Here is a 20373-nt window from a genome sequence, read left to right on the forward strand (position 1 = left end):
AAAAAAAAAAAAAAATTTGTGGAGTTGGGGTCTTGCTATGTCACCAAGTCTGGTCTTGACCTCCTGACTTCAAGCTAATCCTCCTGCCTCATCCTCCCAAAGTGCCAGGATTACTTGAGCCACCATACCTGGCCAAAAGGATGTTTTAAAAATAAATGTCTACTTTATTGCGCAAAACCATTCCCCTCTCTTGTCTCCTTTAGGGCTCTTCCAGTCCTGCCACGAAGGGGTTGTAGTTATCCCCATTTCACAGCTGGGAGAAGCCCAGCCCTTGAGGCAGGCCCTCTGTCCCTTAGCCTCACACAGCCTCCACAGTCCCCCGTAAGGTTTGGGAGGAAGGCTGGGGATTGGGGGTGCTAAAATGAAGTCCAGGGTATGGATTCCAGACCGCCGATTCTCTCCTAATCTCTTTAAAGGGGAGTGTAAGGCAGTGGCCTCAGAAGGGCGACCAAGAGGGGGTAAAGGAGAAGTTGAGGTTTAGGCCACCTGCTCCCAGGAAGCACCTGAGCTCCCCTGTCTTTGAGGTGATCCCTGGTCTCTGCTGGTGTGGGTGCCAACCCTCCTGGCTCCTGGGCGTTCCTCCACCACCCCCAGCCATGTTTACATCTCCCTTTGACTGCTCACCCCTGATGCTGTCTCCTCACCCATGAAGTTTTCCCAGGCCTCAGAGCAGTTTACCTGGGCCTCATTCAGCTACCACCAGCTCCAGGCAAGGTCAGGAGTGACTCATCTCCACTCCAGCACACAGAAACTGGGTGTGCCTGAGTAGAAAGCTGGCTTTTTCCAGCGGCCATTCTTGGAGTGGTGAGGAGCAGGTTTGCAGGAGGGACTAGCCTTTGCTGAGTCCTGGCTATGTGCTGGGGACATCATGCCTGCACAGTGAGGAGACAGAGTATCAGACCTGCGAGTGCTTACAGAGCATGTGTTAATCATTTAATCCTCTAGTAACATTGAGTAGGTTGTTACTTCCATTGTAGGGAGGAGGAAACAGGTATGAGGTGGTTAGATAACTTGCTCAAGGTTGCACATCTAGGAATTGATGGAGCCACCCTGCCTGGCTCCAGAATCTGTCAGGGCCCCCCACCCCACCCCACCCCCGCTGCCAGCCTATGACGGACACTGCAGGAGTGGCTGGGCCTGTGGCCCCTCTGGCTCCAGATTGTGTGAGAAGAGGCCAACCTCTTCTTTTGCTGGGGAAGCTCCAGGACCAAGGCCCTTACTGTCACATCCCACCTTGCTTCCTGCAAGCCTGGCTGCTGGTGGGGTGGGTAGGAGATGGAGGAAGCTTCCCTGTAGGGGAGGGTTATTTCCTGATGTTGGATGGGTTTTCCAGTGAGAGGGAATTTGGGGTGTACTCCCTGGCCCCAAGATCCTGACTCTTCTATCACCCTCCACTGTGATTGGAGCCCTTTCCCACCTGGGCCTCTTTTCCCTGTGAAGCAAGTAGCTGGACTAGAGGGAACAGCACCACAGAAGCAGTCCTGTCTCCAAATGTGGTGGCCTGTGGGGTGAGGGGCCTTGGCTGGCAGTGCAGGTCCCCATATGACTCATTTCTCTGGCAGCCTCACTTTACCCACCTGTAAGGTGGTATGGGCAGGTATAGTACATAGGCCCTCATCCTTTGCAGGAGTCAGGCTTGTCCTTGAGGCCTGGCTGTGGCACCCTCAGTGTTCTTAAGAGGTTGAGATGGGGTCTTCTACCCACACCCACTGGTGACTGTGCTCTGGCCCCCAGGTTTTCGACGCTGGGGAAGTGTTTGGGATAATGCAAGTGGAGGAGGTGGGTGAGGAGGAGGAGGAGGCAGCAGCAGCACAGGAGGCACGGAAGAAGCAGCCCAACCCGGGCAGCGAGCTGTGCTACAAGGTCATCGTGACCAGGGAGAGCGGGCTCCAGGCAGCCGACCCCAACAGGTAGGAGCTGTGGCTGGTGCTGCTCCATACTCTCAGGGCTTGTTTTCCTGTTTGCCAAGATCATCAACTGTTGGGGAAAAAGTGATAGCTGTCAACACTTAGGTGCTCCCTTGTGCCACACACCTGGCTGGATTTTATCCCCAGCAGAGCCTGTGCAGTGTGCATGTGGCCAGCTAGGTTTCCATCAAGGCCTTGGAGCAGAGTCCATGTCAGTATTGATCTTACTCCTGTGGTGACCCGGTTGACTAGATCCCGAGGGCACAAGTGGAGACTGGCATTGTAGTGGTCCTGCCACAGCATGTCATGAGTTCTGAGTTTGCTAATGAGGAAAGTGACACAGAGGTGAGGGCTTGCCCGTGGTCACCTGCTGCTGGAGGGTGCAGGTGTTAAACCCAGATAGCTTTGCTCTGAGTTCTTCCTTGATCCTGGTGGACCTGATTCTCTAGTGTGGGAAGTGGGAAATGTGGAGCAGAGCTGAGGCTGAAGTCCAGGCATCTGAGGGGCTGTCCTCAGGCAGAGCAGGCCTGCAGGTGCCCCTGCAGAAGGCATTGTTGAAGCCTTTAGGAAGAAATGTCTACCTTCCAGCTACTCGGGACTGAGGCAGAATTGCCTGAGCCCAGGAGTTTGAGGTTACACTGAGCTATGAGAATGCCACTATACTCTAGTTTGGGTGGCAGAGTGAGACCCTGTCTCAAAAACAAATAACAACAACCAGAAAAAACTCTTCTGGTTTCCAGGGGTCACTGGATCCCTGTGTCCACACACAGCCCTTATGGCAGGGTTTGGTCTCTTCTGCAGAGCAGCTCCAGCCATGAGTGGGTGACAGTGGCTACCTATCTAGTTATACAGACAACCCAGCACCTACCCCCACATGGTCTGCTCTCAGCCTGTGCCATGAAAGGGCCACCCTGGGAACTCAAGGTCTCTTTCTGGCCTAACCATACACACTGCCTCCAGCCAGGGTCGGGAGGAGCTAATTTCAGCTCCATCTGCTTCTGGGCCTTTTTGTCCCTTGAGCCTTCCTTGATTGGCCATCCCCAAGGAGTTCCTCCATCCTGTTCTCCACACCTGCCTGCATGTACTAGCCCCATCACATTTACCTGGGTTACCCCCAAGGATGGGACTTGGAAGTCCTGGCTCTGCACACTGCATCATGGAGTCACCAGCTCTGAGCACAAGACCAGGAATAAATATTTATTCATTCTAGGATTGGCAACAAGCACAGTAAAATAAATACTAGACTTCCACCCTTGAGAACTGGGACATTTACTGTTCATCTTAATAGAGTCCTGCAGCCAACAAGGGGCTGCTCTGCTTGTAAGGGACCTGTCACTGGAGCCTGCTGGTCTACAGGGATCTGAGACAGTTGCTGGGCACCCCCTTGCCCTGCCATAGCCACATCCTGTCTTGTGGGAGCTGTGTAGCTGGTCTGCCTGGGCTCTTCTGGGGAAGTCAGCATGTGGTCTGTCTCTGTGTGGTGACTTACAGCCTGTCCCACAGAAAGACTGTGGTCCTCCCCCCAGAGTGTGTATGCACAAGCTCTGTATGGCAGTTCCTGCGCGTGCCACTTGCCAGTGCCTTGCCTTTGTTCCTGCCGTGTGCCAGCCCTGCAGGGAGCACAGGCTCATCCTCAAGTGGCTCAGAGTCCAGCTGAGGACGCTCAGTAATAGTGATTGCAGTTGGTGTACATATGTCTGTTCTCGTTTGGGGCTTCTGACAAGCTGGTGACTGGTGGTAGAAACCTGTGCTGCCCTGTGTGAGGGCCACACAGTGAGTGGGCAGCAGAGCCAGGATATAACTCAGGCCCTCTAGACTCTGGCTGCATGGCTGTGGTGCTAGGGAGACTGACTCTCGGGGAGGTTGGGTGCCAGGTTCCGGTCACAGCCCCAGGCCTCGTCCTCTCCCCTGGTCCTTGTCTCCCCTTTCCCTTCGTGCCCTGCCCGCCCAGCAGCCTCATGTGTGGCCCGTGCCCACAGCATCTTCCTCATTGACCACGCATGGACGTGTCGCGTGGAGCATGCCCGCCAGCAGCTGCAGCAGGTGCCAGGGCTGCTGCACCGCATGGCCAACCTGATGGGTGTGGAGTTCCACGGAGAGCTACCAAGTGCGGATGCTGTGGCCCTGGTTCTGGAGGAGATGTGGAAGTTCAACCAGACCTACCAACTGGCCCAGGGGGTGAGTGGTCAGCCAAGCCCTGGGGTAGGGAGCACAGGCAAGGACCAGCCAGAGTGAGCAAGTTCATTTTCTCCTGTGGCTCCAGGACACTCGCTGGGCTGTCCGCTGCTGAGGACCCAGGTGCCTGCCCAGCCTTTGAGCTCACAGGGCACAACTCTCTCTCAGACCCCTGAACTTGGTGACCCCAGGTGACTCAGCTGCCTCTTTCCCAGCGCCTCTGATTCTGTCACCCCCTGAAGCCCCTCAACAGTTCTTCTCCACCCTGGGGAGAAGTTGAGTCCCTCTAGGACATCCTCAGACTCACCCACCCCTGCTGGCCTCTCCAGACTCACCTGTGTGCTCCACCCCTCACCACCATTAGTCTGAGGAAAGACACATGCTTCTTTCTCATGATTTCACTCAGATGCCGCCTCTAGGGAGCCTTCCCTGACTCCAAACCTCTGCTCTCCTTGCCCCATACATACCCACATGGCTGCTGGGCTGTGTGCTTAAGCACCGTATTACCACTTGGGGTGGCCTGCTGCATGGCACAGGTGTGTGTCCTGGTCTATGAGGGCAGGGCCACTGGCTGGAAGGCCCTGGGATTACTAAAGGGGATGCACATGAGAGACCCTGAGATCTTGGTGAGGTGGGCATGGAGGTATGAGTGGCTGGTGTTTGGGTGAGTGGAAGGGAGTTCAGATGAGTAGCAGAGGAACGAGGGTCGCCGCATTTGCTCTGCCTGCAGACTGCAGAGGAGAAGGTGCCAGTGTGGTACATCATGGATGAATTTGGCTCAAGAATCCAGCACGCGGACGTGCCCAGCTTCGCCACCGCACCCTTCTTCTACATTCCCCAACAGATGGCCTACACGCTGCTATGGCCCCTCCGGGACCTGGACACAGGTGGTAAGTCTAATACCCATCTGCCCTGGAGGATGCCCTCAGGCCCAGCTTTCTGCTATCCCTCTGATGGATACTGTGTCTTGGCACAGAGGAGGTGACCCGGGACTTTGCCTATGGAGAGGCAGATCCCCTGCTCCGGAGATGCCTGCTGCTGCCCTGGGCCCCTGCCGACTTGCAGGACTTCAGCCCCGCCACACCTGAGCCACCTGCTGAGTACTACCAGGTGTGACTGCCTCTGCCTCAACCTCTGTCCCTGGGTTTGCTGCTTAGAGGCTTTGGGAATGTTCTCCATCCAGACACCAAATGTAATTGAATGCCACTGAGTGCCAAGCACCTCCTGTGGGAGGTGGAGAAGTGTCTGGCAGTATCTGCGTGAGAAGGGCCTCTGAGAATAGGCACAAGCTGCCCTGGCCACACAGCTTAGGCACCGGTCCCAGCCCCCAGGTGCTGGAGCTGGGAGTCCACTCTCAGAGGGTTGGGCGGAGCTAGGGTGCAGGCAGGCAGTGCAGCTTCTCTGAATGGACACTGGGGTCTGTGCTGCTGGACTTGGCCATGACCCTGCCTGGTCCCCTTTCCTCTTTTGGCACCTCCACAGTGGGGGACAGGAGGACCCGCTATTTGCACACTGGAGTATGTTTCTCAGCACATAGTGAGCCCTCAACAGGCAATCTCTTGTTTCCATCACTGTTGCTCCTGTCTGAACAGCCTCTCAGTCAGGGCCTGCCAGGACTCAGCCTGCCACTTCAAAGTGCCAGCTGGTGCTAAGGGTTCTTTTAGGGCTCAGGACACGGGGGTAGCAGCAGTGAGGAAGCCAGAGTTAGGCCCTGGGGAAGGGACGATGTGGAGCATATAGGGGGGCAGGGGCATACTACCCTGACCCCGTGCCACTGGGTCCTGCACTTAGTATTCCAGGGCTTGCCCTACTGTGTTCCTTACAACAACTTCACAGTTCTGTCTTCATTTTACTGAGAATGAGGAAACTGAGGCACAGAGGAATTAAGTAACTTGCCAAAGGCCACACAGCTGGTGGGAGAGCTGGAGTCCAGAACTAAGGAGACCTGATGGCTATGGGCAGAGGCCGCTGACCTGCCCCGCTGTGTTTGAGGTTGCCCTGCTTGCAAAAGAGCTGCTCATTGGTGTCATGGAGGGTGGGGGGAAGGATTAAACAAGTTAACTAGGGTGGGAAGCACTGACTGGTCTTGGCATTTTCATGATGCTGGAGTGGGGAGCTGCTGTGGCAGTGGCCCTGATGGCACAGCTCATTCTAAGTCAGCAGTGATTCCACCGACCAGGTCTCTCTAGCTAATAAGATTGCTCTCCTTGGCCAGAGCTGTGTTTGAGCCTCCCACAGCGCCTGCTCCTGGCAGATGCATAGTAAACAGTTGTCGAAACAAGCCAGAGGGACAAATACTTCTGGCCTTGAGGTTATTTTTTAATGGGATGTGAATTAAAGTTAGTACTTTTCCTCAGGAAGCTCCATGCTGACCCGAAAGAGGAGACATGAGGCCACAGACACCTTGTCTGAAATATCCTCTTAGATTTTCCCAGTAAGCATTGGGCTCGTGCCTGGGGTTGCCAGTGCTGCCATTATGGTTGGGTGACAGATAACTGGAAAACAGCAAACACGTTATCCCACACAGCATGTGGACAGGAGCTCAGAAGTGGCTCCACTGGGTGCTTCTGGCTCACGAGGTGCGCAGGCTGCCCCTTAGGGCTGCGTGATCTGAGATGTGACAGGGCTGAGGACCTGCTCCCTTGTGACATACATACCCAGCGAGTAGGCAGGAGGACTCAGTGCCTCACCATGGGGCCTCTAACAGGACTGCCTGAGTTCCTGAGGTCATGGTGTCTGACTTCTCTTAGGGTGATTCATCGGGACAAAGCTAGAATAAGACTGTAGGCCCTTCAGGACCAATCTCAGAAGCTATGCTCAGTTGCTCTTGATGAGAAACAACTCATTAGGTCCAGTCCACAGGGGAGATGGGTTAAGCCCTCTCTTTTGAAGGGCGTGTCAAAGAGTTCATGGATATATTTTAAGCCACCAATACTGCCTAAACTCAGAGCAGTCCTTGGGACTCCTCTAGGACCAAGCAGCCCCCTCCTAAGACAGGGTGGGCATCTGTGAGTTGGAGGTAACATTGAGAAGATTTAAAATATTGTTTACAGCTTGGACCCATAGGTCAGTGGTTAGGGTGCCGGCCACATGTACTGGGGCTGGTGGATTCAAACCCAGCCCAGCCTGCTAAACAACAATGACAACTACAGCAAAAAAATAGCCAGGTATTGTGGCAGGTGCCTATTGTCCTGGCTCCTTGGGCGACTGAGGCAAGAGAATCACTTAAACCCATGAGTCTGAGGTTGCAGTGAATGTGATGCCACAGCACTCTACCAAGGATGACATGGTCAAACTCTGTCTCAGAAAAAATAAATAAAATACTGTTTACCTTGTTTTGACACCAAACTAGGGCTGTGATCTGAGCCCCAGAACCAGCTCTGAGCTGGTGGCAGCAGTGGAGGGCTCTGCCTGAGGGCAACATGTGCCCCATACAGTCCCAGAAGCCTGACATGCCAGGCAGGAGGCCTGTGTTCATTCGCTCCCTCCATTTCAGTGTGTTTCTACCTCCAGTGTGTTTCCTTCTAGGCCATTTTGAAGGAGAACAAGGAACAGTTGCCACTTGGCGTCAGTCCAGTGGTTCATCCCTCTGACCACGTCTTTAGGTGCGTAGCCCCGTCTCTGCTCCTGCTGGAACTCATCATCGGCCACTGTCTTCCATACTCCCCACGGTTCCCATGGCCATAGCACCACGCCTAGCACACAGAAGTACTCTGTAAGTCAGCTGCATTCTGGCAGCCGGCAGTCTGAGCGTGGTGGTGACCGCAGTACCAGGGGTACCAATCTTAGGATCCCAGAGAGGATGCTGCGGAAAGTGGGAGGGTGAGCAGGGCTTCCTGGGGAAGGCAGCTTTTAAATCCACCTTTGAAAGTTAAAAAGAAGTAGGCCATGGGAATGCTGGCAGTGGGCAAAGGGCACTCCAGGCAGAAGGGTTGGCCCATTGTAGATCCCCCTCACCCCTGTCCTCCCAGCCTGGAGGGTCATGTCCTCGACTGTGCCATGCAGGGCTACTCTGCCCACCTGGACACTCTGTGTTCATTTGGTCCAGGAAATACACACAACCAGGCCCAGGCACACCAGCCATTCCTGAGGACACAGAGGCTGTGCTGGCTGTGAATGTGCCAGGCACCTAGAAAAGGCACCCTAGAAGGGGCCCTCCCTAGGAGTGTGCAGGTTTAGGTTGGTGAGTTATGGCAGACTAGGCAGGGAGGCCCAGGCTGGACCCCCCCTATAGAACCAGTCGCTATATTCTGCAGGGGAGGAAGTGGGTACCATGCCTATCTGGTACAGAACAGGGCTCAGGCAGATTCCACCACAACAGAGACTGGCCTCTGCCTTTGTGGGAGCCCCCAAACCACCTAGGGCTGCCCAAACCTGGTCCAGAAATGGGCAACATGCTCCCCTCTGCCCCTTCTACCAGATCCTGGGGGTCTCCTCACTGCTGGCCCCAGTTGAGCTCTTGCTGAGGCGCAGTCTGGCTGTGACTCCTGCCTAGCGATCTGTACCTCTGGGGCAGAGGCCTCATGAGGGCCATTTGGCATGTCAGTGTGAGATTGGTAGTGTCCCCCTATTCTTTTTTTCTGTGTGGGAGGAAAGAACTAGCATTTATTAAACACCCAAATGATCTGTTCACCCCAGTGACAAATGAGAGACCTCATGGTCCTGTCCTACAGGTGGGGAGCCTGGGGATGCAGAGGGTAAGTTGCCTTAGCCCTTGGCAGATCAGCAGAGGTGAGGCCTGAGTTCAGGCTGTCCCACATCATGACTCAAGCCCAGGACTCACTGTGACCTGATTAATTTCAGAACAGGCTGAGCAGCAGCCAAGCTGGGGCTCCGTGTGGGAGTGTGGGCTGCCCCACTCAGCTCTGCACCTCCCCACAGGGTCTACACAGACATGCAGCAGGTGCTCAAGGGCCTGACTCACCCGCGCTTCACCTTCACCCAGAGTGAGGCAGATGCCGACATCCTCTTCAGCTTCTCCCACTTCAAAGACTACAGGTAAGGGCATGTCTGGTCCCCGCCACCTTGTTCAGGTCCCATGCTTCCCTATGACCAACTGTGCTTGCCTCTGCCCATAGGAGACTCAGCCAGGAGAGGCCAGGTGTGCTATTGAACCAGTTCCCCTGTGAAAGCCTGCTGACTGTGAAGGACTGCCTGGCCTCCATCTCGCGCCGGGCCGGGGGCCCTGAGGGCCCCCACTGGCTGCCCCGAACCTTCAATCTGCGCACCGAGCTGCCCCAGTTCATCAGCTACTTCCAGCAACGGGAGCAGAGGTAAGCCCCAAGCACAGCCAGGCAATGGGGACAGTCCCTCATGCTCCTGCAGCTCCCATCCCCATTGTGCAGTCTATAGACTGGCATAGGGACCATGCAGACTGCCAGCTTCACCCCAGGCCTCTGCTGGGACATAGCTCCCTTGGCTCTGGCAGACTCCTCCCTCATCCCTGAGCAACCCCAACTCTGCTGCTGGGGTCCTGGCGAGGACAGGCCTCAGGTGCAGCCCAGCCATCCCTTTCCACTCCCCCAGGGGTGAGGACAACCACTGGATCTGCAAGCCTTGGAACCTGGCCCGCAGCCTGGACACCCATGTCACCAAGAGCCTCCATAGCATCATTCGGCACCGAGAGAGCACCCCCAAGGTGGGCCACACTCAGCTGGAGAGAAGGGGACTCGCTGTCAGAGACCTCTGTGCATAAAGCCAGGTGGTAGGGAGGCTCAGGGAGGGTCAGCAATGACTCCACCTGGGGCTGCATTCCCCACCCTCACTCCTTCCACTGAGCGATTGCCATTGAGGAGGGGGCTGTGTGACAGACTAGGTGAGTGCAGGTGCAGGAGACCCTCAGTTAGAAGCATCCTAGGGACATCTGACGTCCCAGTCCCCAGCATGTACTGCATTGGATATGACTGCCTGACAGGAAGGGTGTAGCCAGGTGTACACAGGGAGCCCTTCGGGGCCATGGCAAAGGTTTCATAGTGACAGGCCATCAGAGGCAGTATTGGGAATGCAGGACACAAAATCCAGCAAGGCAGAGTCTATACTAGTGGCACGTGTCCTTGGGCAGAGCGTAGAAGGGAATGCATTGCAAGGAAGGGTTTTGTCATGGCTTCAGGCATTGGGATGAGGTGGACGGGGGTTAAGGGCAAGGATTTGTGTTCCATTATCAAAACCAGGAAACTGGCAGGATTTGGTTTTTCTTTAAGTAGAGGAGAATGTAAAGAACCTGCTGCACCCTGGACAGGGTTTGAATGGGCAGCAGGAGGAATGAAGCGCAGCTGCCGTTCTGCCTTGTTGGTTCTGGGCACTGGTTTCCTCAGGGACAGAGGGGAGGAGCCCTTGAGTGGGGCTCAGGGTGGGCTAGGGAGCCCCAGGTGCTCTCTCTGACCTGGACCTGGGGAGTGAGAACTGCTGGGAGCCTGCGTCTGTGTCCTCCAGGTTGTGTCCAAGTACATTGAAAGTCCCGTCTTGTTCCTTCGAGAGGATGTGGGCAAGGTCAAGTTCGACATCCGCTACATCGTGCTGCTGCGGTCAGTGAAGCCCCTGAGCTTGTTCGTGTATGACGTGTTCTGGCTGCGGTTCTCTAACCGGTAACTGGGAGCCTGGTGGTGTCGTGGGTCAGGGAGGGGGCCAATTGGGGGGAGGGGCCGGGTGACCAGCCCTTTTGACTTGGGCTGTGACCCTGGGTTGGAGCTGCTCCTCCATCACCCAGCCAGCATTCTCGCATGGGCCACAGTAATGGACAGGAATGATCTTTCTAAAACAGACACCAGTGTGTGAAAATTACGAGGATGGTTTAGGGACCTATGGAGACTTTTCCCAGTTAGCACATCACTCACCTTGACCCCAGTTCTATTTTTTTTTTCCCTATTGTCATTAAATAAAATAGCGTAATGACCCCAGTTCTAAATGGGGCTCTGGGTCTCCCAGATGAAGGAGCTAGTATCCAGCCTGAGAAGTGGGGGTTCTGTCCTGAGCCTCCAGCCAGGAAGGCTCAGTCAGTGACCACTCCCCCATGTGGACCAGGCCAGCTGGGGAACCCACGCATGTCTCTATCACCTTATCCTCTAGGCCCTTCGAGCTCAATGACCTGGATGACTATGAGAAGCATTTCACAGTCATGAACTACAACCCAGATGTGGTGCTTAAGCAGGTAGGGTAGGCGGGGTCTCGGAGTAGGCTCACTAGGAGGCCAGAGCAGACTCACACAAGGTCACACTTGCCATCTGGGCACGCAGGCCAGTCCAAAGAGTTGCCTTGAAGGGTTCTAACTTTCAAAGGCAATATTTTTTTCTTTTTTTTTTTCTTTTTGAGAAAGAGTCGACTTCTGTTAGCCTGAGTAGAGTGATGTAATAGCATAGCTCACAGCAACCTCAAACTCTTGGGCTTACATGATTCTTTTGCCTCAGAAGTAGTTGAGACTACAGGTACCCACTAGAATGCCAGGCTAGTTTTTCTATTTTTAATAGGATGGGGTCTCATTCTTGCTCAGGCTGATCTTAAACTTTTGAGCTCAAGGGATCCACTCACCTCAGCCTCTTAGAGTGCTGGGATCATAGGTATGAGCCACCTTCCCCAGCCACAGAAGCAGTTTTTAAAACAGCCATGCCAAGGGCCAGCGCGGTAGCTCACGCCTGTAATCCCAGCACTCTGGGAGGCCGAGGTAGGTGGATTGCCTGAGCTCACAGGTTCAGGACCAGCCTGAGCAAGATTGAGACCTCATCTCTGAAAAATAGCTGGGCACTGTGGCGGGTGCCTATAGTCCCAGCTACTTGGGAGGCTGAGGCAAGAGAATTACTTAAGCCCAAGAGTTAGAGGTTGCTGTAAGCTGTGATGCCATAGCTCTCTACTGAGGGCAACAAAGTGAGACTCTGTCTCAAAAAAAAAACACAGCCATGTCATTCCAGGCTCGGGTACCTGTGCTGTGTCATCCACAACACAGCAGTGCACCTGCTGTGTGATAATGGGGACTGGGAGGCTTCTCAGGGTCTGCAGCAGGTCAGATCAGGCTGGTTCTCAGCCAGAGCTTCCCCTCTGCTGCCTCAGTGGGAAAGAAGGGATTGCCTTCCCTCACTCCACTGTGAGCACCAGGACAGGCAGAGGTAGCCGCACACAGAGACAGCTGACCCTCCCTTAACCCACCTGGCACTCAGGCAACAGGGCAAAAGCTCCTTCCAAGGTGAGAGTGGGAAGCCAGAGCTGGCCTGCCCGCACACCTGAGACAGGTGGGCACCCCCTGCACAGAAGGGACATGTCAGCTCTTGGTACAGGAGGAGGAAAGGGAGAGAGAGGTCACTGGCTAATGCCCCAGAAGCCCTCTGACCTGCTGGCAAACAAAGCACTTAGTACCCACTTAACCCCATTGTGCCTGACCCAGGCTTGTGGGTGCTGATGGGTGTCCCACACGGGCCTGACCTCCTCCCCCCTCCAGAGTGTGGTTGGTGCTCCCAGCCATGCCTTGATTCTTTCCAGCACTGTTGTTCTGCCTATTTAGGTGTTTGCATAAATGTGAGTGAACTTGTTCTTCTGCAGCTTTTTTGCTGAGTATGTATTTAGATTTGTCATTGTTGCTAAGTAGAGCTGCAGGGCATTCTTGTGGTGTTTGTTTTGCTGGAACACCTTCCAGGGTGCCTTGCCAGACCTATGTCTGGAGGCCATCCGGGAGGCCTACAGAAAAGGCCCATCAGCATTGAACTGACTGTGCTGACACACACTCCCAGGACAGGCTCAGTAGTCCTGTTGCCTCATGTGCTGCTCTTGTCCTTGGCTGCATCCAAGGCCAGGTCCTAGGACCCAGAGCCCCCATTGGAGCCCAGAAGGTATTGGAAGTCACCCCTAAGGGTATCCAGCAACCCTCCTTCTGTACTGTGCATGAGTCGCCCTGGGGTTTAATCCCGGTCCCTGGGACTGTGTCCAGCAGGGCTTGAGTGTTGGGTTTCTGTAAGGAACCTGTCGTGGCTTGTCCTTCTCCAAGAGAAACCTGAGCAGACTGCCACCTTATTCAGGTTTATTATGGGTAGTCTTGGGCCCAAGAATATCTTGCTGTCCCTCAGACACTTCTAAGCCAGAGCTAAGCATGAAATAGCCTGGCCCTGCCTATGGGGGTCCCTGGTACATAGCATGAGAACGGGCACTGTCCCAGCCTTGTAGTCTTTCAGCCCTGGGAGGCTCATCAGCCAGCCATGCAAAGTCAGCTTGCTGGATGGGGAGCGTGCTCCCATTTCACAGAGGAAGAAACTGAGGCTCAGAGAAGTTAATCCTTGTCCAGAGTCACACAGTAAGATCCAGAGCTCAAACCTAGTCCCCTGCTTCCCATTTGTGCCCTGAAGGGCTGAAACCAGATATCCTCTTGCCTATGTAGTCTTCCTGTCACCCCCAGCAAATGTCAGAGGTTACTGGCCAAGGCAGTGGCCTTCCCTACCCACTGCCCCAAGGAGGCCCTGGCAGGGTGTGATGGGCCTGTGTCTATGGCAGGTGCACCATGATGAGTTCATCCCAGAGTTTGAGAAGCAATATCCAGAATTTCCCTGGAAGGACGTCCAGGTGAGTCCTGAGTGCCACTAGGTATTGGAGGGTCGGGTGCTGGACTGGGCCCTGCAGGAGCTGCCCCTCTCCCGTGGCCTGGGTGAAGTCTGTGTCTCTTCTGGATGGTCCTTTGCCATGGAAGAGATGATGTGGGCTCCCCTCCCTCCCACTCTGGGCGTTTGTGGGGGCTCTTCAGCAGGAGGAGGTAAGCTGGGGCACTCCTAGGACAGCCAGAGGGCAATGGCTTCCACCTGCTCCTGGAATCCAGGCCATTAGGGGAGGTAGAGTGGACTGCCACATCCCACAGTGAGCATTTCAGGTGGTAGGCTAAGCTCCTCGGTGTAGGGGGGGGCCACAGGGTCTCTGCGGCTAAAGACATGGACAGATTTGCAGAAGATGGACACCAAGAATGAGGGGGCCGTGGTCAGCTCTAGAGACATGAGGGTATAGGAAGGGGTAACTCGGGCCATGAGGGGGTCAGGTTCCAGGCAGGGGCAGTGAACTCTTTACAGAGAGGCTGCTCTGGGCAGCCAGTCCCAACATCAAAGTCAAGCAGGCCTGGTGACTTGGCCTATTTTGGTCCCCAGGCAGAGATCTTCCAGGCCTTCACAGAACTGTTCCAGGTAGCCTGTGCCAAGCCACCACCCCAGGGCCTGTGTGACTACCCCTCTTCCCGGGCCATGTATGCTGTCGACCTCATGCTGAAGTGGGACACCCATCCAGATGGTGAGAGGGGCTCCTGTGTCCCCCAGTCCAGACTACCAGGCCTCCCCAGCCCTCCACACTCCAGAAGAAGAGGGGAAGGAGGCGCTGCTCCAGACTGTCTTTTACCCTGAATTGGCCAGGAGGTCCAGGCTGGGGGAGGCCTTGTCTAGGCCACAGGGCAGGGGCTGTGGACTGGATGGTGTTCAGGGGACAGGAGTACATATGGAAGGCACCCTGTCCCCACATGGCCTTGGCTAGGCCCCCTTGGTATCAAAGCTCTCCCTACCTCTCATTGGGCCCTGCATCTCTGCTTTTTGAGTAAACTGAACATGTAAGCTTAAAGTGACAATCCCATGTCCCTAAGGCTGGAGGCAGTTCTGGCCTCTCCCAGAGGAGCAGGCAACAGGCCAAGCCTCCCCATAAAGCAGGAGTTATGGGCCTTGCCACTGTTCCAGCCTCCATGGGGTCCCCAGCTGCCCTCCCAGGAGCAAGCGAGAAGAGCTCTCACACCAGCTGTGCTCTGTGCCATCAGGGAAGCGAGTGATGCAGCCGCAGATCCTAGAGGTGAACTTCAACCCTGACTGCGAGCGAGCCTGTCGATATCACCCCACCTTCTTCAATGATGTCTTCAGCACCCTGTTTCTGGACCAGCCCAGCAACTGCCACGTCACTTGCCTCATCTAGGCACTTGCTGTCCTTGCACCCTGTGCTTGGGGGGTGCCTCCCACCTCAGTTCTCTGAGCTGCTTCTGAAAGGCCCCACACTTCCCCTCTCTTCCTCCCTCCGGTCCCAGCGCCAACCCCAGCCCTTGCCCCTCTGTCCTCCTTAGCCATGGCTCTGGCCTCACACCCTGGGAGTTCAGGGTCCTTCTCCTGCCCCTAGAGCAGCGGTTCTCAACCTGTGGGTCACGGCCCCCAGGAACTGTATTGAAGGGCCATTGCATTAGGAAGGTTGAGAACCACTGCTCTAGCGGGTCCAAGCAGGACAGACAGTGGTGATGTCCCCAGGGCCAGGCGCTGACCCAGTCACCTCCAATCTCCACCATCTGTTGGATCTGACCTCTGCCAAGGCCTTTCCTCCTGGCATCAGGAGAGTGTGTCTGGGCTGCCAGGTTTCCAGAGGGTCGTGGGAGGGTTCCGAGGGGCAAGCAGGATTGTGCGGCTGGGGCTGGGGCTGGGGGGCGGGGGGGGTAATTCCAGACTCTTCAGATATCAGAGCCTCACACTCTGCCTGCAGGGCTTTGTGTCAGGTGCCCCAGAACAGCCTAGAGAAACCACCGGCCAAAGCCCTCTTATCCTTCCCCAGCTGACCAGAACCTTCACCAGCAAACCTCTGCTGATTTCCAGGCAGGAGGGACAGCACCTTTTGTTATCATTTCCTTTCCGTTCCCCAGGGGTCCCAGACCCCAACAGGGACACTCTTGTCCTGTTAGAATCCTCACCAGGCACTCTGCTGGGGCCATCTGGAGGTGGGGGTGTCGGGGCCAAGTGTGGGTGGCCAGAGGATGATTCCAAGGAGAACTTGATGTTAGAGTCAGACTCCAGTTCCTACCAGGGTCCAGAGTCATATTGTTGGCTTTGTGTTGTTTTTAATTTGTGGGAAGAAAATGTAAAGTTCTAGTTCTTTCCTAATTTTGTTTCTGAAATTTGGAGTCAGCTGCCAGTGTTTTTGTGTGGCCACAGCACACCTGGGCCCCACTCGTGGGCAGGGGGTGGGCCTGACTACTCAGGCAGGTGGACACTCTCCAGAGCCTTATGGTTTGCAGGAAGGCAGGGCTAGAGATAGTGGTGTTTCATTTTTGAAGCTAAAAGTGGATCTTTCATGTAGCAAAACTGCACATAGTTGTTTTGCCTGTCCCCTCGGTGTCTGTCTGGGTGACCACCACCCTCTGTTAAGGAGAGCCTCGCCCTCCCTAGTGGCAGCTGGGCCCAGCCTGTTGTACTTGGGAGGGCAGGCACCTGGCCTGTTTCCCCAGGAGGGCTGCTCTCCTGTGGTCCCCTCTCACTGGATTTATGCTGCAATAAAAGACGCCTTCTCTCAGCTCTGTCCTCCTCTTTCTGGGGCCCTGTAGTCATGGGCTTAGCCTGGGTGTCACAGCTCTTTCCCCTGCTGTTGCTGAAAACCCCAAAGATTTGGTTTCCCAGGGCTGGGAAACTCCACAAATAATGGATGGAGGGCTGAGCCCCTCCAGCTCTGCCACCACCGCCTGGGAGTCTCAGTCCTTGTGAAAGCCCACACCCCTCAGCCCTGGGCAATGGTGTTCTCCCTGTACCTGTCACCTTGTGCTAGGTAGCAATAAGAGACTCTTAATCTTGGGTTCCCCGGGCTGGGGCAGGGAGCTGCCTGTCAGCAGGCGGTAGAGGCACCACCTGGCGGCCTAAGAAAGTACAACTTGGAGGGGGGCGCGGCTGGGCTCTTTGAGCCCTCGGTAGGATGACCACACCAGGCTGATCCTCCAGGAACTAGCCAGGGTGCTGTTCTTGCCTGTTCCCCAGACATTTAAAATGTGGCTGCCCTGGAGTCGGGACCACACGGTTCTAGCTTTCCCTAATGATAGACGGGCTTCTCTCCATTCCTAGATGTCCTAGCACCTCTGACCAGTGCAAAGGGACAACCCCCAAGAAAGGCTGTGAGCCAAAGGCTCCACACACTGAGGCAGTTGCTGTGGAGATGGTGCTTATCCTACTAAATACTAATCTCTGGAACTGGCATCCTCATCACTTTCTAAGAATGCATCAAAAGGGCTGGGTATGGTAGCTCACTCCTGGAATTCTAATACTCTGGGAGGCCAAGGCAGGAGGATCATTTGAGCTATAGAGTTCAAGACCAAGATCTCTGTCTCTACTAAAAATAGAAAATTAGCTGGTCATTGTGGGTGCCTGTGGTCCCAGCTACTTGGAAGGCTGAGCCAGGAGAATGCCATGAGCCCAAGAGTTTGAGGTTACCATGAGCTATTATGCCATGGCACCCTTGCCTGGGCAACAGAGTGAGACCCTGTCAAAAAAAAAAAAAAAAAAAAAAGCATGATTTGTCAGTGTGAGACATTTAGAGTTGACCCAAGAGAGTCCTAGTATTAATGACTGTACAGAGCCATATGGAAGATATCAAAAGGCAAAAGTTTGAGACGCTGACAGTGGCACTTAGAAAATGTTCTGGTAACATTCTATGGCTACATAAACACACCCATAGATGGCAGCTCTTCCATCAGAAAGCACCAACCTACCTAACTGGACACTCAGTGCATGGGTGGTGGGTTTCTCCCCACCTCGCCCACAGTGGCTGACCACAAAACTGAAGTGTTTGATGAGCTCCTCTAAGAGTCACCGGCACCAGCTGGCCGAGCCCTCCTGGCCTTGCACCCTCTGCAACCAGTCAGCTAGAGAGCAAGGTGAGTGCATGGGTTCAAGGCCTCAGTGCATGCAGTAACTAGACAATTGGGCAGACCAGAAGTACTTAACCAGGCTGTGGGGTATGGAAACCGTCAGGAACCTTCAGTGGTGACGGCTAGAAAAGGAGAGAATAATGTCTGTTAAGAACAGAGAAAGCAGTGTAAGGCTGTTCTTAGAACGTTGGCAAACCAAACGGCTAAATGCATTCTCTGGTCCACTTTTCCAGAGTGTTTTTGTGGCAGTGCATGTTTTGTGGCCAGTAGGGTATGCGTGGAATATTACAGAGAGGAACAAACCCACCCGTGTGTGGTATGGGCAAACACCTGAACGAATATTCCTGAAAAGACCCAAGAGTCTCTGGGGCACTTTCCCTAAGTCCTAAGTGTCTGGTACAAATCCAGTGTCCCTTGATAATTTAAGGGGCACCTCTGCACTCTGTGGGGACTGTCACAGAAGATGTGCTGGAGCAGGACCTCTGCCATCAGACAAAGCTCTGGAGGGATTAAACTCTCGAGTTCTTGGAGAACTTGCAGAAATAAAAATACAGAGTCCCCACCTGCCACCTCTGCACCTGTGAACATCAGGAAAACCCTGCGGGCTGGCTGAGGTTCAGCTGAGTCACGTGGCGAAGCTGCCGGATTCCTACAGAGCACCATCTGTTGGGTGTCCAACTCCTTCCCCGTTGGGTGAGGAGAGGCTGGGGGTCAGGTTATAGCTCTATGTACTCCTGTCCTCACTCATTCCCAGAGCTATTGGTAATGTTCAGTCACTTCTGAATGTGCAGGTGGGGACATGATAAGGAGATCTCTGTGGACGGTCTAGCAGCTGAGATAAACTCACATTAACCACCAAAAACAAAACACAGAAGTCCCAGCCAGGCCTGGCCAAGGAGGGGGCCCACACAGGGTTGCCAAGTACTACATGGGACTGGTGACTAGAAACAGGATAGGGAATGTCCTCACCCGGACAGTAGCCTGCCTGTGCGTGAGCTCTTTGCCCTGGCTCATTTACCCCAAACAGCTGCCTGCAGAGGTCATGGGTCACCCACCCAATTTGAATTCAGGATGGAAGGATGTCAGGGTAGGGTGACACCTCCAAACCTGAATGAGTTTAGACCGAGGAGGCCCCACATGCTGGGATTCAGACCTCCGACATCTACCCCCTGCTGACTGGGTGTTTGTGGGGCAACCTGTGGTGGAATGTAGCCGGCATGAGTTCGGAGCAGTCAGCAGTCTTCTCCCAGGAGAAGGAGCAGTCAGCATCCCCAGCTTTGTTTGGGGCGAGCCCAGTTGAAGACCCTGTATGGGGTCTGGACAGATCCCAGCGCTGGACTCTGGTTGTGGGCCCAGCCACTCAAAGCCTAGCTGTGTGTCCTGGAAGGCGTGGGAAGTAGGACCCCCTCCTCGAGTGGAAACTCTCAGCCCCAGCCCTAGCTGTGCCAGCTGGCCAGCAGCACAAGTTGGCGTGGGCTCTGAGGTCCAACTTGGGCTGCTTCCTGCTCTGTCAATCTTCTGCTGCTCCCCAGTGGACACCCCACCTCACCTCTTGCAGGCTCCTAGGAGGATCCTAGGAAAGTATAGGGAAGCCCTCACTGGGCCGAGCCTCACATGATGACCCAGTAGCAGGATGAGCCTGAGTAGCCTCAGCCCCTCCCCCTCCCACAGCCAGGGTCCGGCCCAAGTAAAAAGGCCACTGAACAAGAAGCTAAAAATTTCATTTGGCTTATAAAATCCTGTGTTCTCAGAGCGCTCTGAGCAGTGCAGAAAGCGCAGGACGCCATTCCCCAGGAGGGAGAAGAGGATGGCCCGAACCATCTCTGAGGCTGTGCTATCCCTGGGCTGAGACCCAAACAGAGCAGCAGCAGGCCCAGTGGCTGTGAAAGCATGACAGCCACCACCACCAATGGCACCTGCTCTTGGCAGTCACAGTCCTCAGCAGGCTGGGCACTCATTCCGGGGCCCGGCGGCCCCCACGCCAGCTGCGGTTGTCCCGCCACACACAGTAGTTGAGCGCAGTTGCAAAGGCCAGCCAGGCCAGGTAGGGGTAGAGCAGGCGGGCAGCTGGTGGGCTCACCTGGTACCAGGCCACAGTGGTGGCCGCCGCTGCCCCACTGGTCAGCAGAAGGTCCACCAGGGCCTGCAGAGACACAGGGGACAGAGGACAGAGGGGCCTGAGGCTGTGTGTGTCCCAAGCCCACCTGCCAGCCATGTGCAGGAGTCAGGAGCTTCATGGAACCGTCTTTCCACCCTTAGCACCCAGCAAGCCCCTCCCCCTCCTCAGCATCCTCATCTGTAATACAGCAATACAGCAATAATCACTCCCGCTGGACCGCGCCATGTGTGGGGTGTGCGGCCATGCCTGAGGTGGACACAGCACGTCCAGGAGGTAGGCGGCACCTGGAGGCCTCACAAGTCCCTTCTCTTCCCTGAACCCAAAATGACCCTCACTGTAAACCCCCAAGTGCTACCCCAGAGGTGCCAGCAGATGGGCCACACCCCTGTGGTATGGACTCCACTCCAAGGACTCAGCAAGGCTCTTTATTTTTTTTGAGACAGAGCCTCAAGCTGTCACCCTGGGTAGAGTGTTGTGGCATCACAGTTCACAGCAACCTCCAACTCCTGGGTTCAAGCAAGTCTCCTGCCTCAGCCTCCCAAGTAGCTGGGACCACAGGTGCCCGC

The 20373-nt window shown here is 55.2% G+C and overlaps 2 protein-coding genes across 4 annotated transcripts in view; one reads left to right on the forward strand and one right to left on the reverse strand.

Moving 5' to 3' along the window:
* Nucleotides 1-16346, forward strand: part of TTLL12 (tubulin tyrosine ligase like 12) — an 18446-nt gene extending 2100 nt beyond the window's left edge. Inside the window, exons 2-14 of the mRNA XM_003783431.3 lie at nucleotides 1735-1910; nucleotides 3887-4085; nucleotides 4813-4972; nucleotides 5059-5192; nucleotides 7611-7687; nucleotides 8964-9080; nucleotides 9161-9355; nucleotides 9609-9720; nucleotides 10515-10666; nucleotides 11148-11229; nucleotides 13551-13619; nucleotides 14189-14327; nucleotides 14839-16346. Coding sequence (XP_003783479.1) covers nucleotides 1735-1910; nucleotides 3887-4085; nucleotides 4813-4972; nucleotides 5059-5192; nucleotides 7611-7687; nucleotides 8964-9080; nucleotides 9161-9355; nucleotides 9609-9720; nucleotides 10515-10666; nucleotides 11148-11229; nucleotides 13551-13619; nucleotides 14189-14327; nucleotides 14839-14990 — 1764 coding nt within the window. The 3' untranslated portion in view covers nucleotides 14991-16346. The remainder of the gene's footprint in view (nucleotides 1-1734; nucleotides 1911-3886; nucleotides 4086-4812; nucleotides 4973-5058; nucleotides 5193-7610; nucleotides 7688-8963; nucleotides 9081-9160; nucleotides 9356-9608; nucleotides 9721-10514; nucleotides 10667-11147; nucleotides 11230-13550; nucleotides 13620-14188; nucleotides 14328-14838) is intronic.
* Nucleotides 16347-19533: 3187 nt separating this feature from the next.
* The window catches only part of TSPO (translocator protein), a 9209-nt gene continuing 8369 nt past the window's right edge, over nucleotides 19534-20373 (reverse strand). For all 3 annotated transcript variants that reach the window (XM_003783130.3, XM_023509375.1, XM_023509374.1), the window contains exon 4: nucleotides 19534-19831. In XM_003783130.3, the coding sequence (XP_003783178.1) occupies nucleotides 19643-19831 (189 nt within the window). In that variant the 3' untranslated portion in view covers nucleotides 19534-19642. The remainder of the gene's footprint in view (nucleotides 19832-20373) is intronic.

The sequence above is a fragment of the Otolemur garnettii genome, unplaced genomic scaffold, assembly GCF_000181295.1.
Source record: "Otolemur garnettii isolate 467f Iridium unplaced genomic scaffold, OtoGar3 scaffold00007, whole genome shotgun sequence".
Taxonomy (NCBI): domain Eukaryota; kingdom Metazoa; phylum Chordata; class Mammalia; order Primates; family Galagidae; genus Otolemur; species Otolemur garnettii.